General features: G+C 35.4%; 1 protein-coding gene across 1 annotated transcript in view; it reads left to right on the plus strand.

Moving 5' to 3' along the window:
- The window catches only part of CNTNAP4 (contactin associated protein family member 4), a 206,087-nt gene extending 187,597 nt beyond the window's left edge, over positions 1 to 18,490 (plus strand). Inside the window, exons 17-23 of the mRNA XM_065655702.1 lie at positions 1,036 to 1,275; positions 2,790 to 3,014; positions 4,448 to 4,581; positions 5,629 to 5,716; positions 13,804 to 14,022; positions 14,435 to 14,506; positions 18,297 to 18,490. Of these exons, the coding sequence (XP_065511774.1) occupies positions 1,036 to 1,275; positions 2,790 to 3,014; positions 4,448 to 4,581; positions 5,629 to 5,716; positions 13,804 to 14,022; positions 14,435 to 14,506; positions 18,297 to 18,490 (1,172 nt within the window). The remainder of the gene's footprint in view (positions 1 to 1,035; positions 1,276 to 2,789; positions 3,015 to 4,447; positions 4,582 to 5,628; positions 5,717 to 13,803; positions 14,023 to 14,434; positions 14,507 to 18,296) is intronic.
- The last annotated feature ends 8,223 nt before the right edge of the window (positions 18,491 to 26,713 follow it).

Consider the following 26,713-nt stretch of genomic DNA (forward strand, 5'->3'; position numbering starts at 1 on the left):
TACCTGTCATAGTTAACCATCAGTCAGTTAATAACATACTAGGACTGTGATCTCTTCAGATTAAAACACTCTTTTCTTCTTCTCTTCTCTTCGCTTCACTTCACTTCGCTTCGCTTCTCTCCTCTCCTCTCCTCTCCTCTCCTCTCCCCTCCCCTCCCCTTCCCCTCCCCTCCCCTCCTCTCCTCTCCTCTCCTCTCCTCCCCTCTCCTCTCCTCTCCCCTCTCCTCTCCTCCCCTCTCCTCTCCTCTTCTCTCCTCTCCTCTCCCCTCTCCTCTCCTCTCCCCTCTCCTCTCCTCTCCTCTCCCCTCTCCCCTCCTCTCCCCTCTCCTCTCCTCTCCCCTCTCCTCTCCTCTCCCCTCTCCTCTCCTCTCCTCTCCTCTCACCCTCTCCTCTCCTTTCCCCTCCCCTCCCCTCCCCTCCCCTCCCCTCCCCTCCCCTCCCCTCCCCTCCTCTCCTCTCCTCTCCACTCCTCTCCTCTCCTCTCCCCTCCCCTCCCCTCTCCTCTCCCCTCCCCTCTCCTCTCCCCTCCCCTCCCCTCTCCTCTCCTCTCCTCTCCTCTCCTCTCCTCTCCTCTCCTCTCCTCTCCCCTCTCCTCTCCTCTCCTCTCCTCTCCTCTCCCCTCCCCTCTCCTCTCCTCTCCTCTCCCCTCTCCTCTCCTCTCCTCTCCTCTCCTCTCCTCTCCTCCTCTATACAAAAAAAAAAAATTAAAAAAAACAAAACACAAAAAAACCAAACCAAAACAAACACTTAATTTCTGCGTGTTACTGCTTTCTGAATGAACAGAAATATGCATTATTGCTTGATGTCTTACTGTGCAAAATCCTTGGTTCCCATTAAAAGCTTCAAGAGCTCACTCTAATTACTTGACAAAAAAAGAAATCAGATATGCTTTTAAAGCTATTAATTAAAATTTTCAAGTGCATAAGCTTGTATCTTGGAAATTCATAGAAGACTGTTCAGAGGCTGTAAAAAATAAGGAAGTTTTTACACTGTAATTCTTTTAAATTTTTAAATGCTCAGATGGATTTATTTCAGGTGGGACGGCATCCAGGCAGAAAGGATTTTTGGGATGTATCCGTTCGTTACAGTTGAATGGAATGGCTCTTGACCTGGAAGAGAGAGCAAAGGTAACTCCAGGAGTTGAACCAGGCTGTCCTGGACATTGTAGCAGCTATGGTAACCTATGTCACAATGATGGAAAATGTAGAGAGAAATACAGTGGATTCTCCTGTGACTGCACTTTCTCTGCCTATGCTGGACCATTCTGTAAGAAAGGTAAGAATGTCTTTTAGCTTCATCAATTATTGAAAACGGGACCAGGACAATACAGTCCAGATCAAGGTCTTTACAGCCCTTTAAAGATATGTTTAAATGCTTGCAAAATACTTGTGCTTTACTTAACATAGGGAAATATTCAGTTGAATTTGTTCAGTAACTGTAAGTTTTGTTAAACACTGTCTTCCAGAGATATGTTCAACTTATACTATTTAAAGTAGAAATCATATTCTCTGAGAGGATCAGCATCTTTTCTTTAATGTTGCACAATTATTTTGATTTTTTTTTGCATTATACTAAAGCTAGGAACCAAATCTTTATGAATAAACTTTTGTATTTGTTGTCTTTCAAGTCTTAATAGCAAAATTAAGAATAAATTTAGAAAACAAACCAAGAAGCACATGAACTTTAAGCTTCTTTTTAATGTAAGAAGAAAGCGAGATTATCAGACAGGACTGAGTGCATGTTTTCAGCCATTTTAAAGGAGTTCTTTGGTGATGGTATCATACCAGAGATGATCACAAGCTGTCGTTTGAATTTTAACGATAGAAGTTTATCTAGAACTTTTGGTAATTCTGATCTCCTAAAAATTATTTGCTTCCTCCATGTACTAAAGGCATCCTGCAAAGAACTCAGTGGCTTAAATGCAAAAACTTCATGCTCCTCTAAATTAGTGAGCACATCCAGCCAGTCACCATTGCCACTACAAGGACTTGTGTAAAGTCCATCATATCTATCATTGTCGAGCTAATGCCACTGAGTAAGGTATGACACTTTCCTCCTCCTGTGCGAACAGAAGAGACTAATGGTCACACTCCGTGTTTGTTTGTCTGCAGGGCAGAGTGGCACTTGTTGCTGGAATCGTGAGATGACCTATAGTAATAACTTTCAGTTACCTTCTGTCAAAGATACTGAACCAGATTACAGAAATTTCTAGAGTTTTTTTTTCCTGAAATGTGGAAATTGTCTGTGAAAACAGGATAGTCTAAGACAGTTACTTTTAGCAGAAAATGGCTGTGACATATCTCAGAGATACAGAGGCCCTTTATAAGCAATTCATCCACAAGAAGATAATAAACCAGTTTGTAGTGTCCTTTTCTTTCTCTCACCTGACCAGTCTCTTTTCCCACATATGTGTTTCAGGTATGGCCAAGCTTAACCAATATGTTAGGTTTCAAACTGCTGCACCCTTTTCTCTGTAGGAGCAGTACACATACAAGAAAGGATATATTGGACTTGAGGACAAGGATAAACAGGAAGAAAGCAGAAAGCACGTTTAATATTAGACAAAAGCAGCATTTCTTCATGCAACGGATATTTGAGACACAAGTCTGACTGGGCTTTTGCTCTAGCCCAGATTGGATCTTATTTTTCTCTATAGGTCTAAATACTAGTTCCACTTACATTTCTTTTTCAGCTTTATCACAACAGTTAAGAATACATTTTTTTCTGTTCTCTGGAGCTTTAGTCTTGCTTTGCATGATATTTAAAAACTGAATTGCTTTTTGTTTCAGAGATCTCTGCCTATTTTGGGACTGGCACTTCTGTGACTTACAATTTTCAAGAATACTACACCGTAGCTAGAAATGCTAGTTCCCATGCTTCTTCCTTCTATGCTGACATGACACTGAACAGGGAAGCAATTACATTTGCCTTCCGAACAACACGGACACCAAGCTTACTGCTTTATGTCAGCTCCTTCTACAAAGAGTACCTCTCAGTCATTCTTGCGAGAAACGGTAAGTGTCGGGATAGGTCATAGCTGCCAACTCAGATTCACTCTGATTCCCAGGCCTGAATTACAAACTAAGCATTGTCTTATTGTTGCTTTAAATAGTATATATTCATTTTTCAGCTACACCAAGCAATGCTTTCCACATGAAAAACATTTCACCTACTGTAACTTCAACTTTTATGACTGTTTTTTGGTTGGTTGGTTGTGGTTTTGTTTGTTTGTTCTGTTTTGTTTTGTTTTTAAATCATGTTGGCAAAGCTATTTCTGGAAGGCTTTTAGAAATGTAGTTAAATGTTTTGAATTAATTTAAAAAAAACCTTTGAAAGTAAACTCAAAATGTATCTGATCTGTCTGCTACTCGCATGGCATACTAATTGCCATCCTAATGATAATAATGAAATAAGCTACATTTGAAAGTACATTATCCATTTTTCAAATTAATCAGATGTCATTTCTTTCAACTAATTTCATAAGCTACTTATATACCTATGAAAATACATATACTGTACCTGATATTTCTATTTAAGCTCAACATTAGACGTTAGTTGGATCTTTCTTTTTCATTCTTTCTTCTCTGACTAGATAATTGCTGGTGTTTTGCGGGTTTTTGTTTGTTTGTTTGTTTTCATTAAAAAAGCCCACAGAGTGAGTTAAGTCTTTGAGTTTATCAAAGACTCTTTGCAGTCACAGTGGTTCTGAACTCAGAGAAGTTTCTGTGCTTTCCCAAATACAGATTTGGGTTTAGAATAACTGTAGTATACTTCCCATCATGTAAGGTGAAACACATTTTACTCATGACTGTCCTGGGTCTGGCCTGAGTGTTGCTTTCCAAAGGATGAGTAGAAAGCTGTAGTCCATCTACAGCTGGGAGAGAATCTCTCAGAGGGAAACCAGGCTGCCTTTGTGTTCTGCTATGAAAGGCTCTCTGTGTGACGATATGTGTATAGACAGTATGCTGGGAGTTAAAAACAAGAAATGGAAAGTGAGCTAGAAACTGTTAACTGCACCGTATTGATTGTCAGTTGGTCTGAGATTTGCAGGTTCACACAGTGTGAACATTAACCAGGAACAGTACTTGTAAGGTACTGGTTTTATTTGCTAAGTCACATTGTTATGAGCTACCAGATTGAATCTTTCTCAGATTAATTATAAAGGTACTTACTAAAATTTAATCACAAATTTTAACTAATTATTCAGATTTGTGACAGTTTGTGGCTATCTTTGCCACTGCATCCTACTTCTAACATTGCTACTACATATCCTGTTGCCTTCTTTCATTTCTCACTTATGTCAACTTCTTGTAGTTAATTACTTAAATAAATCATACATCCGTTTTGCTCTTCAAACACACCGGTGAAGCAGGAGGCATCGTATATGATCTACGCTGCCCGTTGTGTATGTAATGTACTATACCTTTTGCTCTATTTCTCCTTGCAGGAACTTTACAAATCAGGTACAAGCTAGATAGCCATCAAGATCCTGACATCTTCAGCATCAATATCAAAAACATGGCTGATGGACTACTGCAACATGTGAAGATTAACAGAGAGGAGGAAATACTCTTTGTAGAGGTAATTCAGACAAAAAAAAGAAAAGAAAAAAAAAGGTAGATTATAATAAAAATAGAGGATCCAAAGCAAAATGAAGAAAATTATTACAACGTGATTACCCCAAATAAACTGTGTTTTAATATTTCAAGTAAATAAAGTTAAATGTTATCAGACTCATGAGGCACAGTGAAAGTCTGTATTAAACAATCACTTTGGTGTTCATCTTGTTTCTTTCAAAAGGTCAATACCTCCTCAATATTTTACATGATAATACGATTAATATTTTGACGATTAAATTGTTATGATTTTTGAAATGTATATGACTGATGTCATCTGGGTTGGGTCCTGCATTTTGTTTTTCATTTAAAATTACATATGAAGCTACAGTACAAACACATTACCATCTGGATAATAATTTAAGCCTATTTGTCTAATTTTCTTTGTTCCCTTTTACATCAAAGGAACATGACTATTAAGGAAAATATTTTTGTTATTTTTGGGGGAAAATTTGATGATAAAACAGTAATATTTCTTTTGCTAATACTAGATACTAACATATAAAGAAGTCTAAATTTTTAAACTTAAAATTAAAAAAACCTGTCGGCAACAAGTTAATATTTTGAGGCTAGAGCTGAGCGTGCTTAATTATGTATAGGCACAAGGCTTGAAGGCAAGTAGTTCTAGAGGTACCCTGGAAGGTAGGACATTTACAGCATAATATTTGATATTTATGAACTAAATGTTGAGTGCCTTTTTTTAATTAGTAGAGACTTTTTCATGTTTTTGAAGGTTTAGAATTTTTGTTAGTCTTATAGATGGAAAAGAATGAGTCAACCAAACCGATAGTTAAATAAAGGCTCATTAAGTGGAATACTTAAGTGTCACAGCTATCATCAGTCATCTGAGGAAGCTGATCATCTATTTCCTGATTAGTTTCTATGATGTAATTAACAAATGCCTTCCTCAGCTGCTTTTATTTTTAACCTTGGTATTATCTGATTTTTTTGCAAACTTTGGCTAATATCTCTCCCATTATTCTACTTTGTTCTTCGCTGCACCATTCTGCAGGTTAACCAGAATGAACGAATGAAGTTTGTTCTGTCTTCAGGCACAGAATTCAATGCAATCAAGTCTCTCACACTTGGCAAGATTTTAGGTAAGTGGAACACAAGAAGGTTGTCTAAATCATAGATCAAAATGTTGTCACGGCACATAAAAAGTAATAACCCTAATTTCATTGAAAGACATTTGTTGTCTTGGATTTAATTAGGCACTGATTCAAAATCAAGGTAGAAACAAATGCAATTATGGTAAGTATTTCCTAAAAAATGATCAGCCAGGTTCCATTAAAAATAATTTCACAATTCTCACTCTCATTTTACAATCAAGCATTATGAAACACCACTTTTTTATTTTTTTTTTTACTCTCAGAAAGAAAATCACTATGAAATAATACATAAATATCATATAACACTATTAATTGTGTACCATATTTGAAAAAATTTCTGTAACTAGATTTTGACGTAAACAGTTAGGGACAAAGTGATATCAACAAAACTTTGTTGGAGTTACTTTTTGAAAACAAATTAAGCTATGACAAAATATTTAGCTAGTGATGATTCACCAAAAACTGTCTGTTTCTCTTTACCAATGATCTCAATGGAATTTATGTACCTAGAATTACCATTTCATCAATTTTGTTAAAAAAAAATAGCCTTAAGTAAATTCACAAGATCTTATAATTTTTGTGCTTGTCACATTGAGAAAACTCAATGATAGAGGAGGATGCAGTGCTTGTGAAAAGTTAAAGGATGTTTCTCTTTCTTTTACAGTAATTTAAAGTTGGTGTTGCTACATTCCCATATGAAATAAACGTCCATTTCACATTCTTCCTCTAGTAGCACTTTCTGTTACAACAATATGAGAACAGAGCTGGTGTAGTTTGTGATATAGTTTATGAATAAGGCTATACTGAATTTTCACCATTTTGTAGTTAGACTGATCACTTTCACTCTTCCAACAGTGGTCTTGAGTTAAGTGTAGAATAAATAAGTTTATCAAAGTACAGATTATTGAAAAAATGATGATATCTTTTATAAATCTTAAATATTTATAATTTCATATGGAACACATTACTGAAAACAATTATTTTTAATTCTTTAATTCTGTTTAATACAAGTAAATTTTAATGGAAATTATGAACCATATTCTAAAACCAGATTTGGGAAATGAACTGCTTACCCCTCTAACTCTTTGGTGCTTCTAAATGCCAGTAAATGACCTGCAAAAGAGTAGTTGTTTCCCATTCTTTAAAAGTCTCTTTAAGTATGCTAAAGCGTTAAGAAAGGCTTTTTTTAGAAATAAATTAAAAAAACTCTGATAGGTGACAGAAGAAATTTAGTTTTCATCTCAACTTAGGATAGACAATATTTTTTTAATCTCACTCTCCCACGCTTATAGGAGCTATTTTCATATTTATATAATGCCTACCCTAAACCAGAAATTTGAAGAAATGTTTTCTTCATGTTCAGTTGTATGTGGTTTAGTTTAGAGGAATTTTAGTACTACGTACCTGAAGTGCCCCTCCAGAATCCATATATCTATCACTCTTTGTATAGTACCTTTGGAAATAACAGGTTGGGTAAATCAATGTTTTTGCCATTGTAACAGACCCAGAAAAACTGTCCTGTTTATGACAGCAAAAAACACTGTCATGGGTTCCTAAAGAATCTTCTACTGTCAAGCAAAGCATTATCTGAAATATTCCATTATGCAACTGGGTGGGAGGCAGTAAGTCTCCATCAGTTTCTGTCTGACCTCTATCTACATTCAAACAATGTAAATCCAAAACAAAATGTGTATGAAATTAATTTTCTACTTTCTTCTGAGTAAAAATTAAACTCTATCACACATATGTGTGCATGCATGCACATACAAATGTGTACAAAACTCAGTTCCAAATATACCCTCTCCTATATATAATCTTGACTAGAAAAGAGGACTTAATGAAATCTTAATCTCAATGTCACAGTAGAGAAGTATAATTAAGATGATTTCTGACCTATCATTGTTTAGAAAATTAAATATGCAGGGGAATGAATTGAGAGAGTTTTGAATGTGATATTTCAAATGTAATTAATTTAATAATCTGATGTCTAAGAATATAGAATCACAGAATGTTTTCAGTTGGAAGGGACCTTAAAATATCACCTAGTTCCAATGCCTGTGCCATGGGCAGGGACATCTTTCACTAGATCATATTGCTCAAAACCTCCTACAATCTGACCTTGAACACTTCCAATGATGAGGCATCCACAGCTTTTTGAGGAAACCTGCTCCAGTGACTCACCAAAAAAAAAACCAAAACAAACAAAACTCCTTATGTTGAACCTAAGTCTAACCTCTTTCAATTTAAAATTCTTACCCCTTGTCCAGTCATACAGAGGCTTGTAAAAGATCTCTCTCTGTCTTTCTTATAAGCTACCTTTATATATTGCAAGGCTGCAATAAGGTCTTCCTGGAGCCTTCTCTTCTCCAGGATGAACAATCCCAACTTTATATATATATATATATATATATATATATAAAATATAATAACATACATAAAGTGATAATTGTTTTCATAATTATGGTAACCAAATGCTATGTAGCTTAAAACGTATCAAATAATGAACATTAAAGATCATATTTACAGTGTTTAAAAAGAAATCCTAGTTGTTGTTTACTTGTGATTGTTTGGAAAACTCACAGTGTAGGTGACCTGTTTTCTTACTGGAAAAATAACTAAGGACCTCTAAACAGAGATGTACATAATCTTTGAAATATAGATTTCCTTTATAGAACTCACAGTCCAGAAAAAAGCTGGTGTGTAGAATTGCACAGAGAATGGAAAAGAGAATGATTGTTTAAGCCTAACTCTAAAGCAATATTAGTTGAAATATAAACTACTAGAAGAAAATTGTTTGAAATATTTCAAAATCCCACAAATCGATAATAAAGTTGAATTGGGAATTTGTAATGTTTTGAAGCGTAGTAGCCTATTGCAGTCATGCTCACATAAGTGCCGTACTCCAATGACCAGTACAGAACTAAAGGTTTTGCTTTCTCTGTTATGAAATTCCATACCAAAGCTTGCATCAATTTACTTAAAAATCTATTTGATGCAATGTAATGAAATGCACATTTTTAGGCAAATAGTCTCTTTTGATCAGGACCAATGTTGTCTCTTCCAAAGAAACCTCACTGTTATAGAAGTGAAGAGGTAGAAATTTCTTCAGTTATATGATGGCTTTGCATCTTCACAATAGTGTGAAGCATAGAGTTGCAATGACCTGTGGGGGCACTCTGCCCAATTTGGCTCAATTTACAGGATCCGTCCTGAAGAAAACATATGTTATACATCTCTTGCTTTCAAAGGGGAGACACTATTGAAGAGTTTCTGTTTGTTTTGTAAGTCTGAGTGCTTTGGGTCCCGATTCATGTGAAGTCATGTTTAGAGATGGAGGGAGGCTTTGTGAAGACAGTGGAAAAAAGTAATGACTGCTGCTGCACTGAAGCGGTCTAAAGAGAAGAAGAGGTAACAGAATATGAAATACATATTGTACTTTGAAACATTGTTCGGGAAAGACTCACAAATTTTAAAGCAGGCTAGAAAGCTATGGATTTTCTAGGAACTATCTTCAGCTGGAGAAGTACTTCTCTGAACTCTTCTGGAGTTGTACATAGCTTAGCTCTTTTTGTTGGAAACAAATCTGAGAATTGCTGAACTAGTAAAAAATTAAAAAAAAAAAAAAATCCATGTTCTTCCTCACTTCCCAGAACCTAAGCCTTTCAATTTAAAGACTTCTGAATTTATGTTATGCAACACTGTGACAAAATAGGGAGCTAGGCCATTGGGACTCAGAAAAATATGTGAAGGTTGTGAGGGAAGACAAGCTGCACACTCAGCGACAGAGTTCACAAGATACAAGCCAAAGGGCTCCTTGGGTTTTTGTTTTCCTTCTAAGAAGTTAGCTTTCTCTCAAAACACCCCACACTGTGAGAAGGCTGTAGAAACCTCTCTTTTTACAGCAACCCACTGAGGAAGTAATTACTTCTGCTAAGGAAAGCCGTATTTCCTGAGGCTAAAGCTTCATAGCCTTCCACAGCATGGGGGTGGGGAGCTGTGGGTGATTTTTTCTTCAATAAGAGTTGTTAATCTTTCCATGGTAACTGAGGTGAAGATAGGCTTTCACCAACTTAAGAGAATGTGTGATTTTAAGCTAACTCACTTAAACAAAGACATCACACCAAATATGGACATCTCCAACAATGTAGAAATTGGTTATTTCAGTAATAAATAAAAACAAATTTTCACTAGACTCTTAATAAGGAGGCCTAAGTTAAAAGAGTAAAATATTTTGCACCCACATTTGAAACGATATTTCTGTGTATTCAAACTATTTATTTCTATTTCTAGCGAAATTGTCTTCTTCTATTGGTTTATTTGTCTCTGAAATTATAAGATTGAACAATTTATTTTTGTCTTTATGGGAACATATTTGAGTATTATTAATAATTGCATAGTTTTCTTAAGAGCTCTAGTAATTATAGTTGTATTAATACCAGTATTAATACCAGTATTTAAAAAATCAATATTCGTGGATTTAATGGAGATGCTTTAGTTTGATGAAACAATTCTGTTGGCAAAATATTTGCCTTCTGATGTTTTATTTTAGAATTTTTTTCTACTAAATCTCAGCAGTGTGACAAATGACAGCTCCACAAATAATACCCATTTGTGACTTCTGATTACTGGACTTGTATTGCTGAAATAGCAGCAAAAAGTCTTCATAATAAAACTATCTGTTACTTCCTGTTAAACAGATTTCTTTCTTTAATTGCGTCTTTTCAGCAGTAACTGCTGATACAAATGACAAATTAAGGAAAAGGGACCTAGACTGTTTTGGAATATTTTTAAATGGTATCCCTTTGTGCACAAAAATCTGAAAAAATATTGTTTAATGACATACTTTTCAGTAATTTATCTCCTCCTAGTCACTTCAATCTGAATCATAAGTAAACTTCAGTAAAATAATGTTGTATTTCTTTATATTAAAACAAACGAACCAACAGTGTAGCAGCACTTACGTGGTCACATATTAACCATGGGGGAAAAAAATACTACCAAATAGCCATATTTGATTCAACTGAAATCAGTGAGTGTATAGATATAATTAGTTTTAACTGCAATAAGCACTTTTAATGCAAAAAGCCTGTCCATAATAAAATTTTCATTCCAACACAGGCTTGTTGCAAAAATGTGAGATTGTGTGGCAGTGCATTCTAAGCATGTTGTTAGTACCTCCAGCTGGTAATTTAACTGTGAAAGTCAAATGCACATTAATTTTTTTCTACTGAGCATATTCATAAAAACATACAATCATAGTATCATAATATCTTGAGTTGGAAGAGACCCTTAAGGATCATCGAGTCCCACTCCCTCCTCCTCACAGGACTACTTAACACTAAACCATATGAGTGAGAGTGTCATCCAGACATTCCTTGAAGAATGTCTTACAGGCCTGGTGCAGTGACCACTTCCCTGGGCAACCTGTTCCAGTGACTGACAAGACTCTCAGTGAAGAAACTTTACCTAACATCCAATCTGAATTTCCTCTGAGACAGCTTCATTCCATTTTCTTGTGTCCTATTGATGGTGACCAGAAAGAAGAGATCATAACCTTCTCCTTCACTGTCCACTTTGAGGAGGTTGTGGACTGTGATGAGGTCATCTCTCAGCCTTCTGTTCAATAAGCTGAACAAAGCAAATGACCCCAGCCACTTCTCATAAGCCTTGCCCTTGAGACCTTTCACCATCTTGGTTGCCCTCCTCTGCAAACACTCTAGTGGTCTAATGTCCTTCTTATATGGAGGAGTACAGAACTGCACACAGTACATGAGGTGAGGCTGCACCAGTGCAGAGTAGAGTGGGACAAACACCTCCCTCAACCAGCTGGCAATGCTGTGCTTGATGGATCTCAGGACACAGTTGGCCTTTTTGGTTGTCAGGGCACACTGTTGACTCATATGCAACTTGTCATCTGCCCAAACTACTAGCTTTCTTTCCATGTGGCTACTCTCCAGGCTGTCACCCCTCAATTTGTATGCATAACTGGAATTACCTCATCTCAGGTGGAAAATCTGGCAATTGTTCTCGTTAAATTGCATGCGTCTGGTGATTGCCCAGCTCTCTAGTCTATCCAGACCTCTCTGTATGTTTTCTCTACCCTTGAGGTAGTCTACAGTTCCTCCTCATTTACTATCATCAGCAAACTTACTTAATGTGCATTTGACTTTTGCATCCAGATCATTTATAAAAACACTGAAGAGCACTAGCTCTAAAATTGAGCCTTGGAGAAGACACTGGTAACTGGCCACAGCCTGATGCAACCCTGTTTACTCTAACCCTTTCAGCCTGACCTGTCAACCCATTGCTCACCCAACATATCACGAACTTGTGTAATTTTAGGACAAGTTAAGATTGTACAGGAATACAAAAAATTCTGAAATCTTCAACACCATAAAAGCAGAAAAGTGAAATCTAGTTTTTTGACTGGACAGTTGTTATCTTAATATCTCCTGCTACAAGCTGTATGTCTGCTGACTTCCAGTATTACTTCACAAAGACAGTTGAGGTAGAATTCAATCAAGAGAGTTACTGAGTTGTGTTTTGTTTTTAGAGTTATTTTTAAAGAAAGCATTGTAGGTGGAGTAATTTTGTCTTTGCTGAAAAAATATATGTACACTTAGCAAATGAATTGCTATAAAAAGGCTTAAGGATGCATAACTGTAGTTTACTATAAAGCACAGTCTCTGATAAACAACTTGTTTGTATGTCTGTGTATGATATGTTCAGTCATTTAAATCTGACTTAAGCACTAAAGCGGAGAAGGGTTTTTCTTCCCTAAACCTTATCAGTTTTACTAGCAAGTTTGCTTGATCTAATAAAAAAATTTACTTTATCCCAACAGTATTTTCTAATTAAGGAGTCAAGTGAACTCTAAGGATTTTAATATATATAATTTCCTTTTGCATTATACACATGCAATGTTTACCGAATAGTTTGTATAGAAAACTAGAAAATAATAGGAAATACTTCACTCGAAGTTTTTGATCCTACTTAGAAATATATATATTTATCACAAGGGATTTTGGACATTTTTCTTTCTTGCCATCTCAGGTTAATCTTTTTCTTAATACTTTTAGATCTAGCAGGTCCTTCAGTGCAGTGAGACAATCATCAGAAGCATTGTATAGTACAGAGAGAACAGCGGCAGTTAAACATCCAACATTTTATGTAGTTCACCAGTGCAGGTGCACAGACTTTTGGCTGTCATCCATCTGTCTAATAATACATCATCACTGCAATAAGCAGAGAGTAGTTGAGAAAAATGCTGCTGTGCTATTTTGAAACATTCTACCAAAACACATTAACCTTATTTTCACTGTTAACCTAATTGTATTTAGGAGTGCATTGTACATAGGTATTTAAAATTGTTATGGTAGCCATTGTAAAGATGACATTTCATTCATAGGTTCTAGAATAAGTTGGAGGTGGAAATGAATGAAATGAAATTCCCACTTCATTTGCACAAAACTTGGAAACTTACTTCCCCTAAGAATCCTGTTTGAATAATTAGTAGTCCTAAATTTTTGTTTAATTTAGAACTGTCAGAGTAAATAAACTGTTTTTCATCTCCAGACTAGTCCATTAGTGAGGTCTTCAGAAAGTTTTGTTTTGACAGACTTGATGGTGGTAGGATAGACTAAACATATGAATCTGTGGAAAGAATATAAACAAACAACACATATATTTATGAGAAGAAATCTAATTAAGGATGTATTTTTCATGAGTGCATGCTTCAGCCTTATCTTTTTTCAGAATGAAAAAATATTACATTTTAATTTAAATATTTTAGTTACATTTGAATCTTTTTGCTTTGGAACTTGTTATAGTAAGTAAAAAGCATTTCCCTCAGCAGACTAGCAACTGTCACCTGTTGAAAAAAAATAAAGGGTTGAATGTATCTGACTGTCTTTTCATTAAAGCCAGACAAGAAAGGAATTCAGTGAATCTACATGTGTTGCTGTAACTCAAATATACTCAGAGGAACACAGGTTAATTATTCATTTATTCTTCTGTCACTTTATTTCGTACATTTGCACTATGATTAATTGTGCTCTGTTCCTTTTGATTAACAGAAAACAGTGATGTAGATGAGGAGACTATGAAAGCAAACTCTCAGGGGTTTATTGGATGTCTCTCTTCAGTGCAGTTCAACCATATTGCTCCTTTGAAGGCTGCACTGCACCACAGCAGCTCAGCCCCCGTCATTGTAAAGGGACGCTTCACTGAATCCAACTGTGGTACTTTAAGTGGAGCTGACTCAACATCAAGTGAAACAACACATTCATTTGCAGGTAGCATATGGTTATCACTTGTTCTGATCTCTGAAGCAAAATCTAAATAGAGTACTCATGACCTGAATCACAACTGGTTTGTTTTGGTTGGCTTTTTTAATTTGTTCATGTTTGTTTGTGGGGTTTTTGGTTGGTTTTGTTTTGTTTTGTTTTCTTTCTTTGTTTTTCGTTCTGTTTTGTTTCGTTTTGTTTCCATATGGTTTAACATCTCAGGAGTAGTTTGAAAAATTGTTTTTTTCTCTGAATGTTCACATTTTTCTCTTTTTCTCTGTCAAGTATCATTTAGATCACTGTTCTTCTTTGCATGGATACGGACCCACATTACTGCCACTGTAACATGCAGTACATGAGCATGTGAGAATTTTGTGAAAACTCTTTTATTTGTCTGTCACTTTTTTTTTTGCTGCTGCAGATCACTCTGGACCAATAGATGAGGGAGAGCCCTTAGCTAATGCAATCCGAAGTGACTCTGCAATTATTGGAGGTAATAGGGACTGTAACAACTCCATGGGAACGTTTTTTTTCTAATAACTGTTGAGGCTTTCAATGCTGAAGTGAAGTCACTTTAGTTTTGTATGTATAAGGAAACTAGTAAAAAGACTTTGTTTTATTAAAAGTGGTAGAAAGACAAAAATCAAGCATTGTTCTGAAACACATTCAATAGCACTCATATTTTTTTACATAAATTTATGCCACCCATGTTTCAATACATTGGAACATTTTGCTGAAACACAAGATACTTAAAACAGATTTCCAGCTTGCCTGTTGCTAGTGTCTATGACTTAAAAAAGTACTTGGATATGTTATGACAAATAGGATATAATTAAGAAAGAACAATCTTTTTTTCTTTGACTATGCCAAAAAATTACATTTTGCTACACAGTCAAGTTCAAAGTCTTTTTTAATAGATCTGAGCAACACAGATTTTTCTTGAGAAAATGGGGTCTAACACCACGTGAATCGATCCTTCGGCAGACTAAGGGAAGTTTCATTCTGGTTTCACATTTGGAAAGCAGTTTACCCTTGGACAGACTATCACTTAAGCCAAGATCTATCTCCATTGTAGTGGGGAAGCCTACCAATTCTGCCTATTTAGCAGGAATGGAGAGTACCCAAGTGACTCTTAATAGGGAGCGTTTGGGATTGAGGACTCTCAGGAGAATGTCAGTGCCTGTCACCAGTATTGGCACAAGTGTATGGCTATTTCAGTTCATTTTTTTTTTTTCAAGGTATAGTATTGTCTCTTGTGAGAATCTACCCCTGTGAAAATTTCTGGTGGTATTTCTTCTCTTGGGAGGAAATGAGGAAAGGAAGCTTGTTTTCACTCATGAAGATAATATTTTTATAATACAGTTCACTGTTTCCATTTCCATTAGTTACTTCAACCGAAAGAGGGCAGAGGGAGAGAAAGATCATTCCCTCCATTTTTAAAATTATGAATATGTTTCCTTTCTATGGGTTTTAAAAACCTCAGCAGACAAATTACATAGTGAGATTTAGAAGAATAAAGCTACAAAGGCTTGTCACTGAGAAAAAAAAAGCATTTAAGTCCATGCAAGGTGGAGTTAAGATAAGAACCTGAAGTTATTTGTGTGTCTGGCATTTGAATAATGGTATCTGCTATGGTCAGTGCCTGCTAACAGCACACTGCATGGTCAATGATCTTGAACACAGTACTGCTAAAGAAACTATAATAAGAGGTAATAAAACATGGAAGCTTCTTGCTTGTAAAGCAACACTTATGTCTGTATATTTTTATACATACAAATTCTGAGAATTTTACCACTGAATTCAGTGAGGTCAGAAATTAAAAACACAGTTTCTGAGTTCTTTTCTGAGTTCGAAGCTTGCCAAAAATTAGTTTGCTGTTTCAAAAAATTAGTATGATTTTATATAAGTATCTGTATAAAAAGATCACTTTATGTGCTATGTCATTTAGTGTGGGTGGGGTTTTTTTAGTGCTAAAAACAAAGTCATTTTTTATCTTCGAGTTATAATAGTTGCAGTCTTTTTAAGATAATCATAACCTGAGAATTTTATTGTTATTAAACGCATTTGAGAATATGCACTCATAATTTTTCTATTGCTTAACTATTGTTGTTTAAAAGTCAAAATAAAGCAAGCTATACAACACTTAGAAATAGTTTAAAGTAAGTACCCTTAAATGAGTAAAACTGAGAACTGTACGAATTCAGTTGCTTCAGATAAGGCAAGTTTATAGACAAGCCCTTAAAAGGGGCATGTATTGTGAAAGAAATAATGCCTGTTTCTTATTTACCTTAAATAAACAGATTTAATCACATTATAGATTCTGTTCCAGCAAAGGAAACACCACAAAAAAAAAGTTTATATACCTGTTTTTAAGGATGGCTGCTCATATTAGAGAATGAGAAAAATGTCAAGTTCTGAATTTAAGATGGTCTGGTTTTTTAAAATTTAGAGTGCTAAGGGACTACATATTTTCATTTTTCTTGCAATAGCAGCCAAGTTATACAGCAGATTCTTCCTTCATCTAGTACAGTTGAGCCACTGCATTGCAACTCTTTCCCAGACTGTTCAGTGCATTTTTCGTCCCTACAGCCTAGTCTTGCTTTCTGCCTCTCCAACAGGCATTTTCAACTTCCCTTCTGTTTCATTTCTCCTCAAATTCCTCTCCTGCCCAACCTCTGATTCATGAACTTGAGGGCAAGACACCATCATGAGAGGATGAATGAGGAGAGAGGAGATGGGTTGGAAGCCTGTAAGGTTCTGCTTGTCTCTGTGGGAAGTATCTCTTTCCTTACTATTCCTAATCTGCTGTGCTAGGAGCAGCATTGCCTGGTAACAGTTCAATAAATCTTAGATAGTCGCCTCTAAAACTAAGTGCTCATTCCATTTAGTGTCTTATATGTTAGATATGTGCCACATATGGTACCTGATTAGTACCCTGTATAAAGCTTATGCTCCTGCCCCTTTGCTCTGTAATTGATCAGCTATAATGCAGGTGGCTGTACTGATGATGATTTCACCCTTCCAGATGGGGCCATTAAAGCTGTTGGAAAAAGAAGCTTGCTCACTACCATGTGTGTAGGCAGGGACCTTTTTTACTTATGAACCTAAGGTCATGTAGCCATGCAAAGCAAAACCACACTGGGATGTCAGAACAAGTGCCACAAACCAAAAGGGAAGGAGTGAGACCTATTGTATTATTTCACTCTGAACATGAAGTGAGCCCATTCTTTGCAGTTATGCAGTTACAGAAATGTGAGCACTAGCTAATGGAGATCGTGGAAACCTCTTAATTTCATTATGATGTTCCAAAGGCAGTCAAACCAAGCTGGGATTTTCTTCTATGAGGCAGAATAAACATTTGACCTGATAACAGGTGGTGATAAACACTGGCCAGTTGCCACTGGAACCCCTATGATGAACTGTTCTACACTTTCTTTTATAAACTTTCCTCATTAACTACATTGTTTAGTCAGAATCAGTCATCTGTGTTCTGAACTAATTTGTGTGGAGTGCTGGATATAAATGGGAATAATTCTGTGAAATAATTTTTACTTCAAAGGGTCCGAAGCTTGGACTTTGTGCTGTACACAGGCAGAGCTGATAGAAGACCTAGTTCCGAATTCCACATTGGTACCTTTGTCCTCACCCTATTCTGCTCTGCCTCTGCTTTCCAGATTCCTTCCCCAGACCTGGAGCAGTAATAGGAGAGCTGATTGGCTGGTGAAAGCTGATGATTGGACACATGTCCCTTTCCCTCCTGATGACATGTGGCATGGGGAAGGGTCCTGAATGACTTGAGTGACTGAGGAGTCGGGGACTACTTTTTCCAATACCGATAGATGTTGGGTAAAAGGAGGAAGTCAGAATAGTGCCCTTTGCTGTCTCATTGTCTGGCAGGCAACTCCCTGAAGAACAGATCCTCATCCCTGAAGTGGCTTTTGTTCCCACCCTGGCAGAGAGCTAGCATCTGATGGTGAAGGATACAATACTCTAAGGCCCTACTGGTTTTCCATTCAAAAGTTTCAAAATTTGTAGTATTCTGTGGATTTTTTTTTGGTGGGTGTGTGTGTAATTAGTGTGCAAAATTTCAAAGCAATCACCACGAGGCTTATACTACAGTGTTGTTTCTAGTTTGAAAGCAGCTACAGTTTCTTATTTCTCAGGCTTCCCTGCAATCCTGTCTGTTATGCAATAGAGTCGTTCCTACTTTGTCCTGCTCACTGGCCCATGAGTTATTATTTGTCTATGCTTTCTCTTGACATTTTTCTCTTTTCTTCTCCTAGGTGTGATAGCAGTTGTGATATTCATCCTACTTTGCATCACTGCCATAGCTATACGCATTTATAAAAAAAAAGTAATATACTCAAAAAATGAGGCAAAAGGATCTGAAAATGAAGACAGTGCTGAATCTGCACTGAAAAGTGAGCTCAGCATGCAAAACACAGCCAATGAAAATCAAAAGGAATATTTCTTCTGATTGGCATTCATGATTTAATTTATTATAATTATATGACAGTCTGACTTTCTTGCTAAACCAGGGCCTCTCAATGCACAGAAAAAGCTCTTGCACTCTACAGTAAATGCAACAGATATGAGACATTATACTGCATATGTTCAGTCTCAGTGATTGCTATTGGGGATTGCAATTGGGGGCCTCTTAAAATTACATGCATTCCTTAGCTATTATACCTTAAATACATTTTATGTAACAGTGAATTAGATATTGTAACCAATTTCATTGTTGGTAGTTTCTGACTGTTCTGATGTGACCTTCTACAACTGAAGTTTAACGTACATACTGAATATGATTTTTGAATGGGAAAATTGTTATGAAGTTATTCCTATACTTTTTTTTTTTTAATTTTATTCTGGAATTTTGTTCAAGGTGAAAGGTGGATTCTCGTACTTTGTGTTACTAAAGAAATTCTGCTGTGTTGCATTATCGTGATCTCTCTTACTTCCTTAAACTGAAAATGCCTTTTGAACTGCTGTCGGCTGGTGTCAACATCTGCTTGTGAGCCATGGAGTCTGGTGTCCAAAACAAACTGTACTTCTTTACCCTGGGGATGTGACCACTGTCATCACTATCCCTTCTTTTTGGCAAGCCCAACAGGACTTAATACTAAAGGGTGTACAATGTGTAGAAATGCTATAAAATCTCCTCTGCAGTAGGTTTTTGCTTACGGTCAAGTGATGGCACTAAAGGACTTGTGCACATTCTAGGCATTTTAAATAAAATTTGCATAAGAAAAGGTGAGATGTTTGCTTGGGAAGATCAAGTAATATATTTAAAATAGTTACATTATCATGAGTGAGAACAGCAAAAGATGATCATGGTTATTTTCTCTGCAAATTAGTAATACTTCTGTCAAGAAGTAATGCTCTGTGCACAGCGTGGAACATATTCTCTGAAAACATTGTACCTACGATCTGCTCCAGGCCTCAAGAAAATGCTGTTCTAAATTGTAGAAATTATTTATTATTATTATTATGGGAATAGAAGTAGGGCATTTAGAGCCTAGTACAGTGGCTGCTACTTGAATACTTTTGTTCTTCATCCTTAGTAGTGCCTACTATATCTCTACAAGACGAGGTCTGATTACACCACTCAAAATTAAACAGGTGCTTACCATCCTGACAGGATAAATAAGAACTTGATTATGATGGATAAACAAATTCTCAGATAAAAAGGGTGAGTTTAAGTTGTCCAAACAGAAGATTATAAGGTCACTTTACACATCATAAGGTATCTAAAATACCCATGTCGCCTGATGGGAATGTCACAACTTCTACAGAAGGTATATGTTTTTTGGAAGAGACATTTGAGAATTAGGTAGAATAGCCCACCGCATAGAATATGGCACCAGACACCAGTATTTAGGTAAATGACCCCCACACAGAGGACTTTTTGTTTTTCCCCAGACAAAAGACTATGTGCGTAGAGTTTGGATCTGAGAAAAGTATCTGGAATTCTGTGCCTTTGTAGACTTGAGTTTCAGATTAAAGCGGCTTTCAAAATTACACTTATATCTGCTCCCATCGAAAGCAATGGTAACAGTCATCGCTTTTCTCATCTTTCAGTGTGGAGAATCAAAGCTAGATCCTAGACTGTGAAGTTCAGAAAATGTTTATCATAAATGTCTAAGAACATTATAAAGACATGGAAACCTAACATGGTGTGCTAAAACATTTAATATATAAGTTTCTTGGCATAAATGGTAGTTGTAAATATAAATGTCCAGCAGATATTGACTTTTAAAGCTTATTTTCTTAGAACAATCTTTCCTTTCTATGTGCAGAATTCTGCAGTTCCTTCCCTGCTTCCCCCTCTAGAGCTTTACTTCATTTTTAGGAACAATTTTTTTTTTTTTTTTTTATATCCTGGAGGTCTGCAGTCAGAAATTGTTCAGATTAAGACACACTGCCTGCATCTGGTAGACTAATCAGGCTGAGGATCCAGGGTATGCATGTTGTGTATATGTTAGTGTATTTGCCAATACAGTGTGGTTTACGACAATAGGTTACCTTTAGAAAGGACAGAACAAGGTAACGGAATGATACTGGACTGTTCCTGATAAGTGATATGGATGACAATATCCTGTGTTGTGGATGGAGAGGAGATTGAAGTATCACATGGGTCATGAGAAGACTTTGAATTGTTATGTTTACTACTTTGGAACCTCTCAGTCTAGCTAGTTACTTTAAAGTGAATATTCTGACTCCTCCTTTTCAAGGGTCTGACCTAAATTGCACTGGATTCAAGAGGAATCCTTCCATGGACTTCTCTGTAACTCAAACCCTTTGCATCTCAAGAGGCTTTCCCTTCCTGTGATAGATATGTCAGTGTCAATCTTTTTGTGTCACTTAAATCAACAGATCTATCAGCAGTTACGAGTCCCAGTGAACTCCATTTTTATCAACATGGAATGTAGTAACCATACGGGACAAAACTTGTATGATGGTATTTATTATAATACATTAGATCGCCAAAATGGACATTTTCATTGAATGATGAAATGCACTCTATTCATATGAGAGTTATTCGCATACTAACTGAATAAAACTAAAAGGGTACCCAGACCAGGACAAACTGGAAGTATACAAACCTAACTATTCAATCATTTCCTTTAATTTCTATTTCCTTGTTAATTTTATGTGTGTCTTGATGGAGAGAAAGGTCTCCTCCCTTCATTTTCTTCCAAGAGAATAATTATTTTCTTTCCCTGTTCCTTAGAATTTTTAAAAGCAACAGGAGGGAAAAAGCTAGGTAAAACCCTTATTTCACAGACTAATTAAAAAAGAGGGGTGAGGGTATAAATGCCTGCGTGACTAGCACATTATTTCATTCAAAGAACTTTTAAAGAATTTTATTATGTAAAGGATACTAAAGGGAAAAAAAAGAAATGGATTTTGTTGAATACACATCTATTTGCAGATTTGTAGCACACAATAATTACATCTCTCTGAAGATGCAAATGCCCATTTTCATCTGTAGGAAGACTGATCATATATTCATTACCTGAACCTAAATATACAGATCCATAGTGAGTGAAGTAGCATTTTCTATTACTTGCTGCATTTCCATGGGTACAAAATAACGGGGGCACCGAAGTGCGCTGAGACATCAAACAACATTATGCAGTCCCTTTTTTGATTATTCCAATGTATGACCTTTCACCTCCCTACTAATAAACACTTTATAAAATAAAGTGAGAAAAACTATTTTTAAAAAAAGTATTAAAAGGTTTAAAACTGACAACAATATATTGATTTTTTTAAACAGTAAAAATATGTAGAAATGCACATAATATCTTGGCGAGTGTGGTTATTTATAGATATTACTGAGTGCTGATGGAACAAATTTACTATGCATTGACACATTTTCCATGGCAAATATATTTTTTCTTAAGTACATTCGAAAATAAACAGTGACATGTACACTGCTTCATTTTTAAAACTTTGTGTGGGTGCTAGCTACAAAAGGCTTATAATTATTTATGTACTCATCATTTAGCACATAAGTATTATTTAGTTAGGTTTTGGGAAAATGTTTTCCAATACATCCACTGTTGTGTAGATGAAAAATATGTAATAAGCAAAGTACACAACTTAACATGAAATGTACTAACAGTCAAAATAAATTTACAGCACCATTATTCATGGCAATGACGTACAAGGGAAAAAGCATGTAAATGACAAAACAGATGGAATTTCTGTGAAGAATCAGCTGTGTAGATTAGAGTACACAGATTTAGACTTAGATGCCAGGAATCCTGAAGCACCAGTGTGGGATAAAATCAGAAGGTGTAACTATTTCAGGTCAGTAGAGGACTGACTGATAATAAAATATCCTTTTGAAATAAAATTAATTACCTTGAGAAGTAATTGTAACAGTTTACACTCAAGGCAGAGTTGTAGTTGTGTAAGTCGTGATGTCACAGGGTAAGAATGTTCATTGTAACAAAAAAATATTTGCTGAGTCAGAAAACTTATTGCTGAAAAAGCATATGCCCTAACCTCTGGGGTGCAATGCACATTCTCTGGAGCGAGCACTAAGAAATGCTGCATAATTTTATCAAATCAAGCTCCTAATTCTGCAGCTAAAAGTATAATGAATCCACAGTGTTTCTGATCATTGAATGAAATTGTGCATTATCAAGAAGGAATACAAATGAAAAATCCTACAGAAATTAGAGCTGAATCAAAAGGTGCAGGTATGAAGGTACTGAAAGAGTTTCAGTGCTTTGTAAAGAACAAGGACATGCTTAAAAGATTAAGGAAAAGAAGGGATCTTCCCTTTAAATTTACTCTTCGGAACCTTCTTTGGGGCTTTTTGGTGGTCATGGAAAGGATTTAATGGATTTCTGTAAAGAAAGTGCTAAAGATGCAACTATAAGAAGTAGAATAAAAAACTCAAAGGTGCTCATAGACTGTGCTTTGCTAAGAAGCCATGCTCATCCTTGAAGGGCTGTCTGAAAAATAATTTCTGACGAGAACTGGCACTGTTGGATATGTTGCCCAAATCCCTTATTCTTTGATCTTGACATTGTTAAGAATGGAATCAAACTTCACTACTGCATTGTAAGGAGATGCATACCTTTCCTTCAAACACTGACATAAAATCTTATTGAATTTCATATGAATTTCTAATTTCCATTTATGATGAAATTCTTATTTTGCCAACATTTTCTGTAAATAACACTAAATAAATCATACTTAAAGTCTTTCTTAAATAAGGTGGTAAATACACAGTAAAATTCTCCATAAGCAAGTGAGTAAATGTGCACATACCTACACACATATGCATACCAATGAGCTGTGTCGTCAGAGCTAAAATTCTTTAGACTTTAGCATTTTCTTTGTATTATGTCAAATACTGAAAACCAGTCCAGAGTTCAGAAACACCACTCTCCCTAATGTTGGGAAAATATCCAAACCATTTCACAAAAATATTGAAGATTTCACAAGATTTTTCAAGGAACAACAACAACAATAACAAATATTAGAGCTTTCAGTTTCTTTTAGAACAGTAAGAGGTAGACACCAGGCTGCTGATGAGAAGAGAGTTTATAGCATCTCTGACACAGAGACAGTGGTGTAGTTAGTTCCTTCTTTTTATTTCTTTTTGTACACTTGAAGTGTACTTCTTCCAGCTAGTTAACTGGCTTTTAGGAAACATCAGGACTCATGCCTTCAGATTATCTGAGGCAGTGGGCATCAATGAAAGACTCTTAAATCTGCAGAAGAGAAACAGCTACACAAAATCCTTCTGAAGTCCAAGAAAATTGAAGAATAATTGTCAATACGTTACATCAGATTTCACCAGCATGCATTTGTCATCAAGAACTTAGTGATAACAGCATAAAAAGAACTATTAAAGTAATACATATATTATTCAACAAACTAACAGATACCAAGTAGGACTTGGTAACCTTTGTATGTTATACTTTTTAATACAACATGGTCTTTGGGTCTTCTAGCTTTTTTTGATATTTGCAAGAAATTATTATTTCAAAGATAATGTGATCTTTTTGGAATCTGTGGACTGATGATTTTTTGTTTTGAAAAGAAGTGCCTTGCAAGCAGTTTATAATGCCAATGTTAATTTAAGTGAAAACAGCCATCATAAAATCTTTTGGATTAAAAAAGTAAAGCTTGTTAAAACATCCCACACTACATAATATAAATACAGTGATGGACACCTGTTTATAAATTATTTAAATAATTAATAAACTTTCAGCATACTTCTCTGAAAACAAAAGTGTCTGTATTGAGCTCTGAGGAGCACAAGATTATCTATCCCACCCTTAAAAGTATGACCTTGAAAAAAGCCATGAAGCTTTGCACTCCAGTTGTACAACAGGGAGAAAATAGTGAAGTTTGGACTACCTTGCTTCATTAATATCTATGAATCCCTTTGAAGACGGAAGCCTTTATATAAATGGACAGCATCATAAAAGAAAGGAGATTCTATCTTTTATTTAGCAAATAATGTTATTGTAAGTAACATTAGGTATCTGTATTTAATATACTTATTTCAGGAGATGGTCCTTCTTTTTATCAGAAATAATAGCATTTTCCTATTATTTTATGCATAGAGTGATACTTGAATAAATAGAAAAATAGACCTTGGACTATTTGGTGTAGTATAGATTTGACTGCATGTCTTCATTTATCAGCAAATTAGAACCCAGAACATTTTAATCTAACTAGATGGGTAATAATTGAAGTAAACAAGATAGGTGTCATAAAAGTAAACACAAAACGTGGGTTATAATAACATATCTACATTCTTACAAAATATCTCCTGCCAATTGTTTAGCTCAAAGGGAACATCATATGTATGTATTTTAAGTGTAATTTGTGGTTCCTTCTTAGTATCTTCAGCCGGTTAATTAATCCTATTTGCTGCTATTTTTAGTTACCACAGAGTCATTCTTCTAACCAACAGTAACTGTTAGGCTTACTATATTTTATTTTTTAGATAGCAGGATTGAAAATTTACTGGGTTCTAATATATTTAAATCTATTTCACATATAAATATTCCTTATCTAGATAAAATAATATTGTATATTTATTAACATTAATGTTCCATGCAAAGTAGCAAATCTAAAAGAAAATATATACTGGCTTGTGTTTTGTTTTTTTCTTTATCGGTTTAGTTTTGGGTTTGTGTTTGTGTGTTTTGCTTTTTTTGTTTGGTTTGGGTTGGGTTTTGTTTGTTTGTTTTGTTGCATGGCCCCCATGGGTAAACAAAGAGGGGGTTGTTAGTTTTGGCTTAATCACACACTGGTTGTGAAAACAGTGTTTTTAAAAGGCACTACAGGATGTTAATATTTAATTCACTCTTAGTAATAAAACATTCAGAGTTTTTCAGTAATTGCAGCTCCAAGACATAACGGCTGTCTTTTCTAATTGAAAATATTAGTAAACACTCCTTATAAGGTATAACATATTTTTCCGCTACATTCAGTGGCACTAGAAAGAGAGGTTTACAAGATCTCAAAAAGAGTGACCACTCAGTCATGGTCCCCCCACCACAGAAATTCAAAAATTTTACCTGCAAAATAATTTGATATTTACAGATAAGGTCAGGAAGTTCTTCAGCAGCTACTGTGTTTTTCCTGCAAAACATACAGGGCCTTATCCTTGCACAGCAAGAACTCCCCATGAAATTAATATTTAAATGGACTGTTTAGTGTCATGATCTGTAAACTAGTAACTCACATTTGAAATATTAGTGTTGTGTTGCTATGATTTTTTCTCTTTGATGTTCAAGTTCATAATACGTGCATGTCTGATTCAAAGCAATTTTTCATTAATTCATGCCATAAAAATAAAAGTGCTGTTTCAGGTGTCTTACAGATAAAATTCTACTATAAAGTAGCAGTTAAGTGTAGAAAAGCTTTTAAAAATATGTCATATATTGCTTTGCATTACAGTTTGGTAAAGTTCACTTATTTTTACAGAACATAGCATGATGGATTTATGATTAATTCCCAGAACACATAATGGGAATAAAAATGCAAAATTCATAGAAAAGAAGAAGACTATAAAACAGGAATTTTCTTTGTTAAGAAAACTGTTTTCATAAAAATTTGTTATAAAATTTGTTTTTATGATAATCTCGTACAGCTATTTTTCAGTTCATATGAAGTGTTTATTTGGGATCATGTTATTAAGCACATATATTTTCAATTATTTCTTTTGTATAAACAAGCTAACGGTAATTTTAGATTCAAGCTGATATCTAGCTGTCTGTTTGCCTGAATAAAGTATTTCAATCTGTAAATTAAACATAGCATGAAATCTCTAGTATGTACCTTCCCTCTGCAAAATAGTAGCATTCCTTTGAAATGGCAAGATCTTTAAGTGCCCACAGTTGCCTTGACAGTCTTATTTTATGATTACAAGTAGGCCTATTTAGTTAGAATCTAACTAGGAAAGCATTAGTAAATGCTTGTTATTCAGTTTTCTAGAATGGTTAAGTGCTACATATGAAAAATGAAATGTTTTTAAATGAGACAAATCATGCATATTATGATAACAATGCTGTGTTTTTATAATATCTGCTTGCCCACTGTGGCACTTGCTAGTGATTAACAGTCATTTCTCCATTATCAGATTCACCTTAGTTTTCTGTAGTATACTTTAATATCCTTAAAAACTAAATATGTATGCAGTAAACACACCTTATTG

Source organism: Caloenas nicobarica, chromosome Z, assembly GCF_036013445.1.
Source record: "Caloenas nicobarica isolate bCalNic1 chromosome Z, bCalNic1.hap1, whole genome shotgun sequence".
Taxonomy (NCBI): domain Eukaryota; kingdom Metazoa; phylum Chordata; class Aves; order Columbiformes; family Columbidae; genus Caloenas; species Caloenas nicobarica.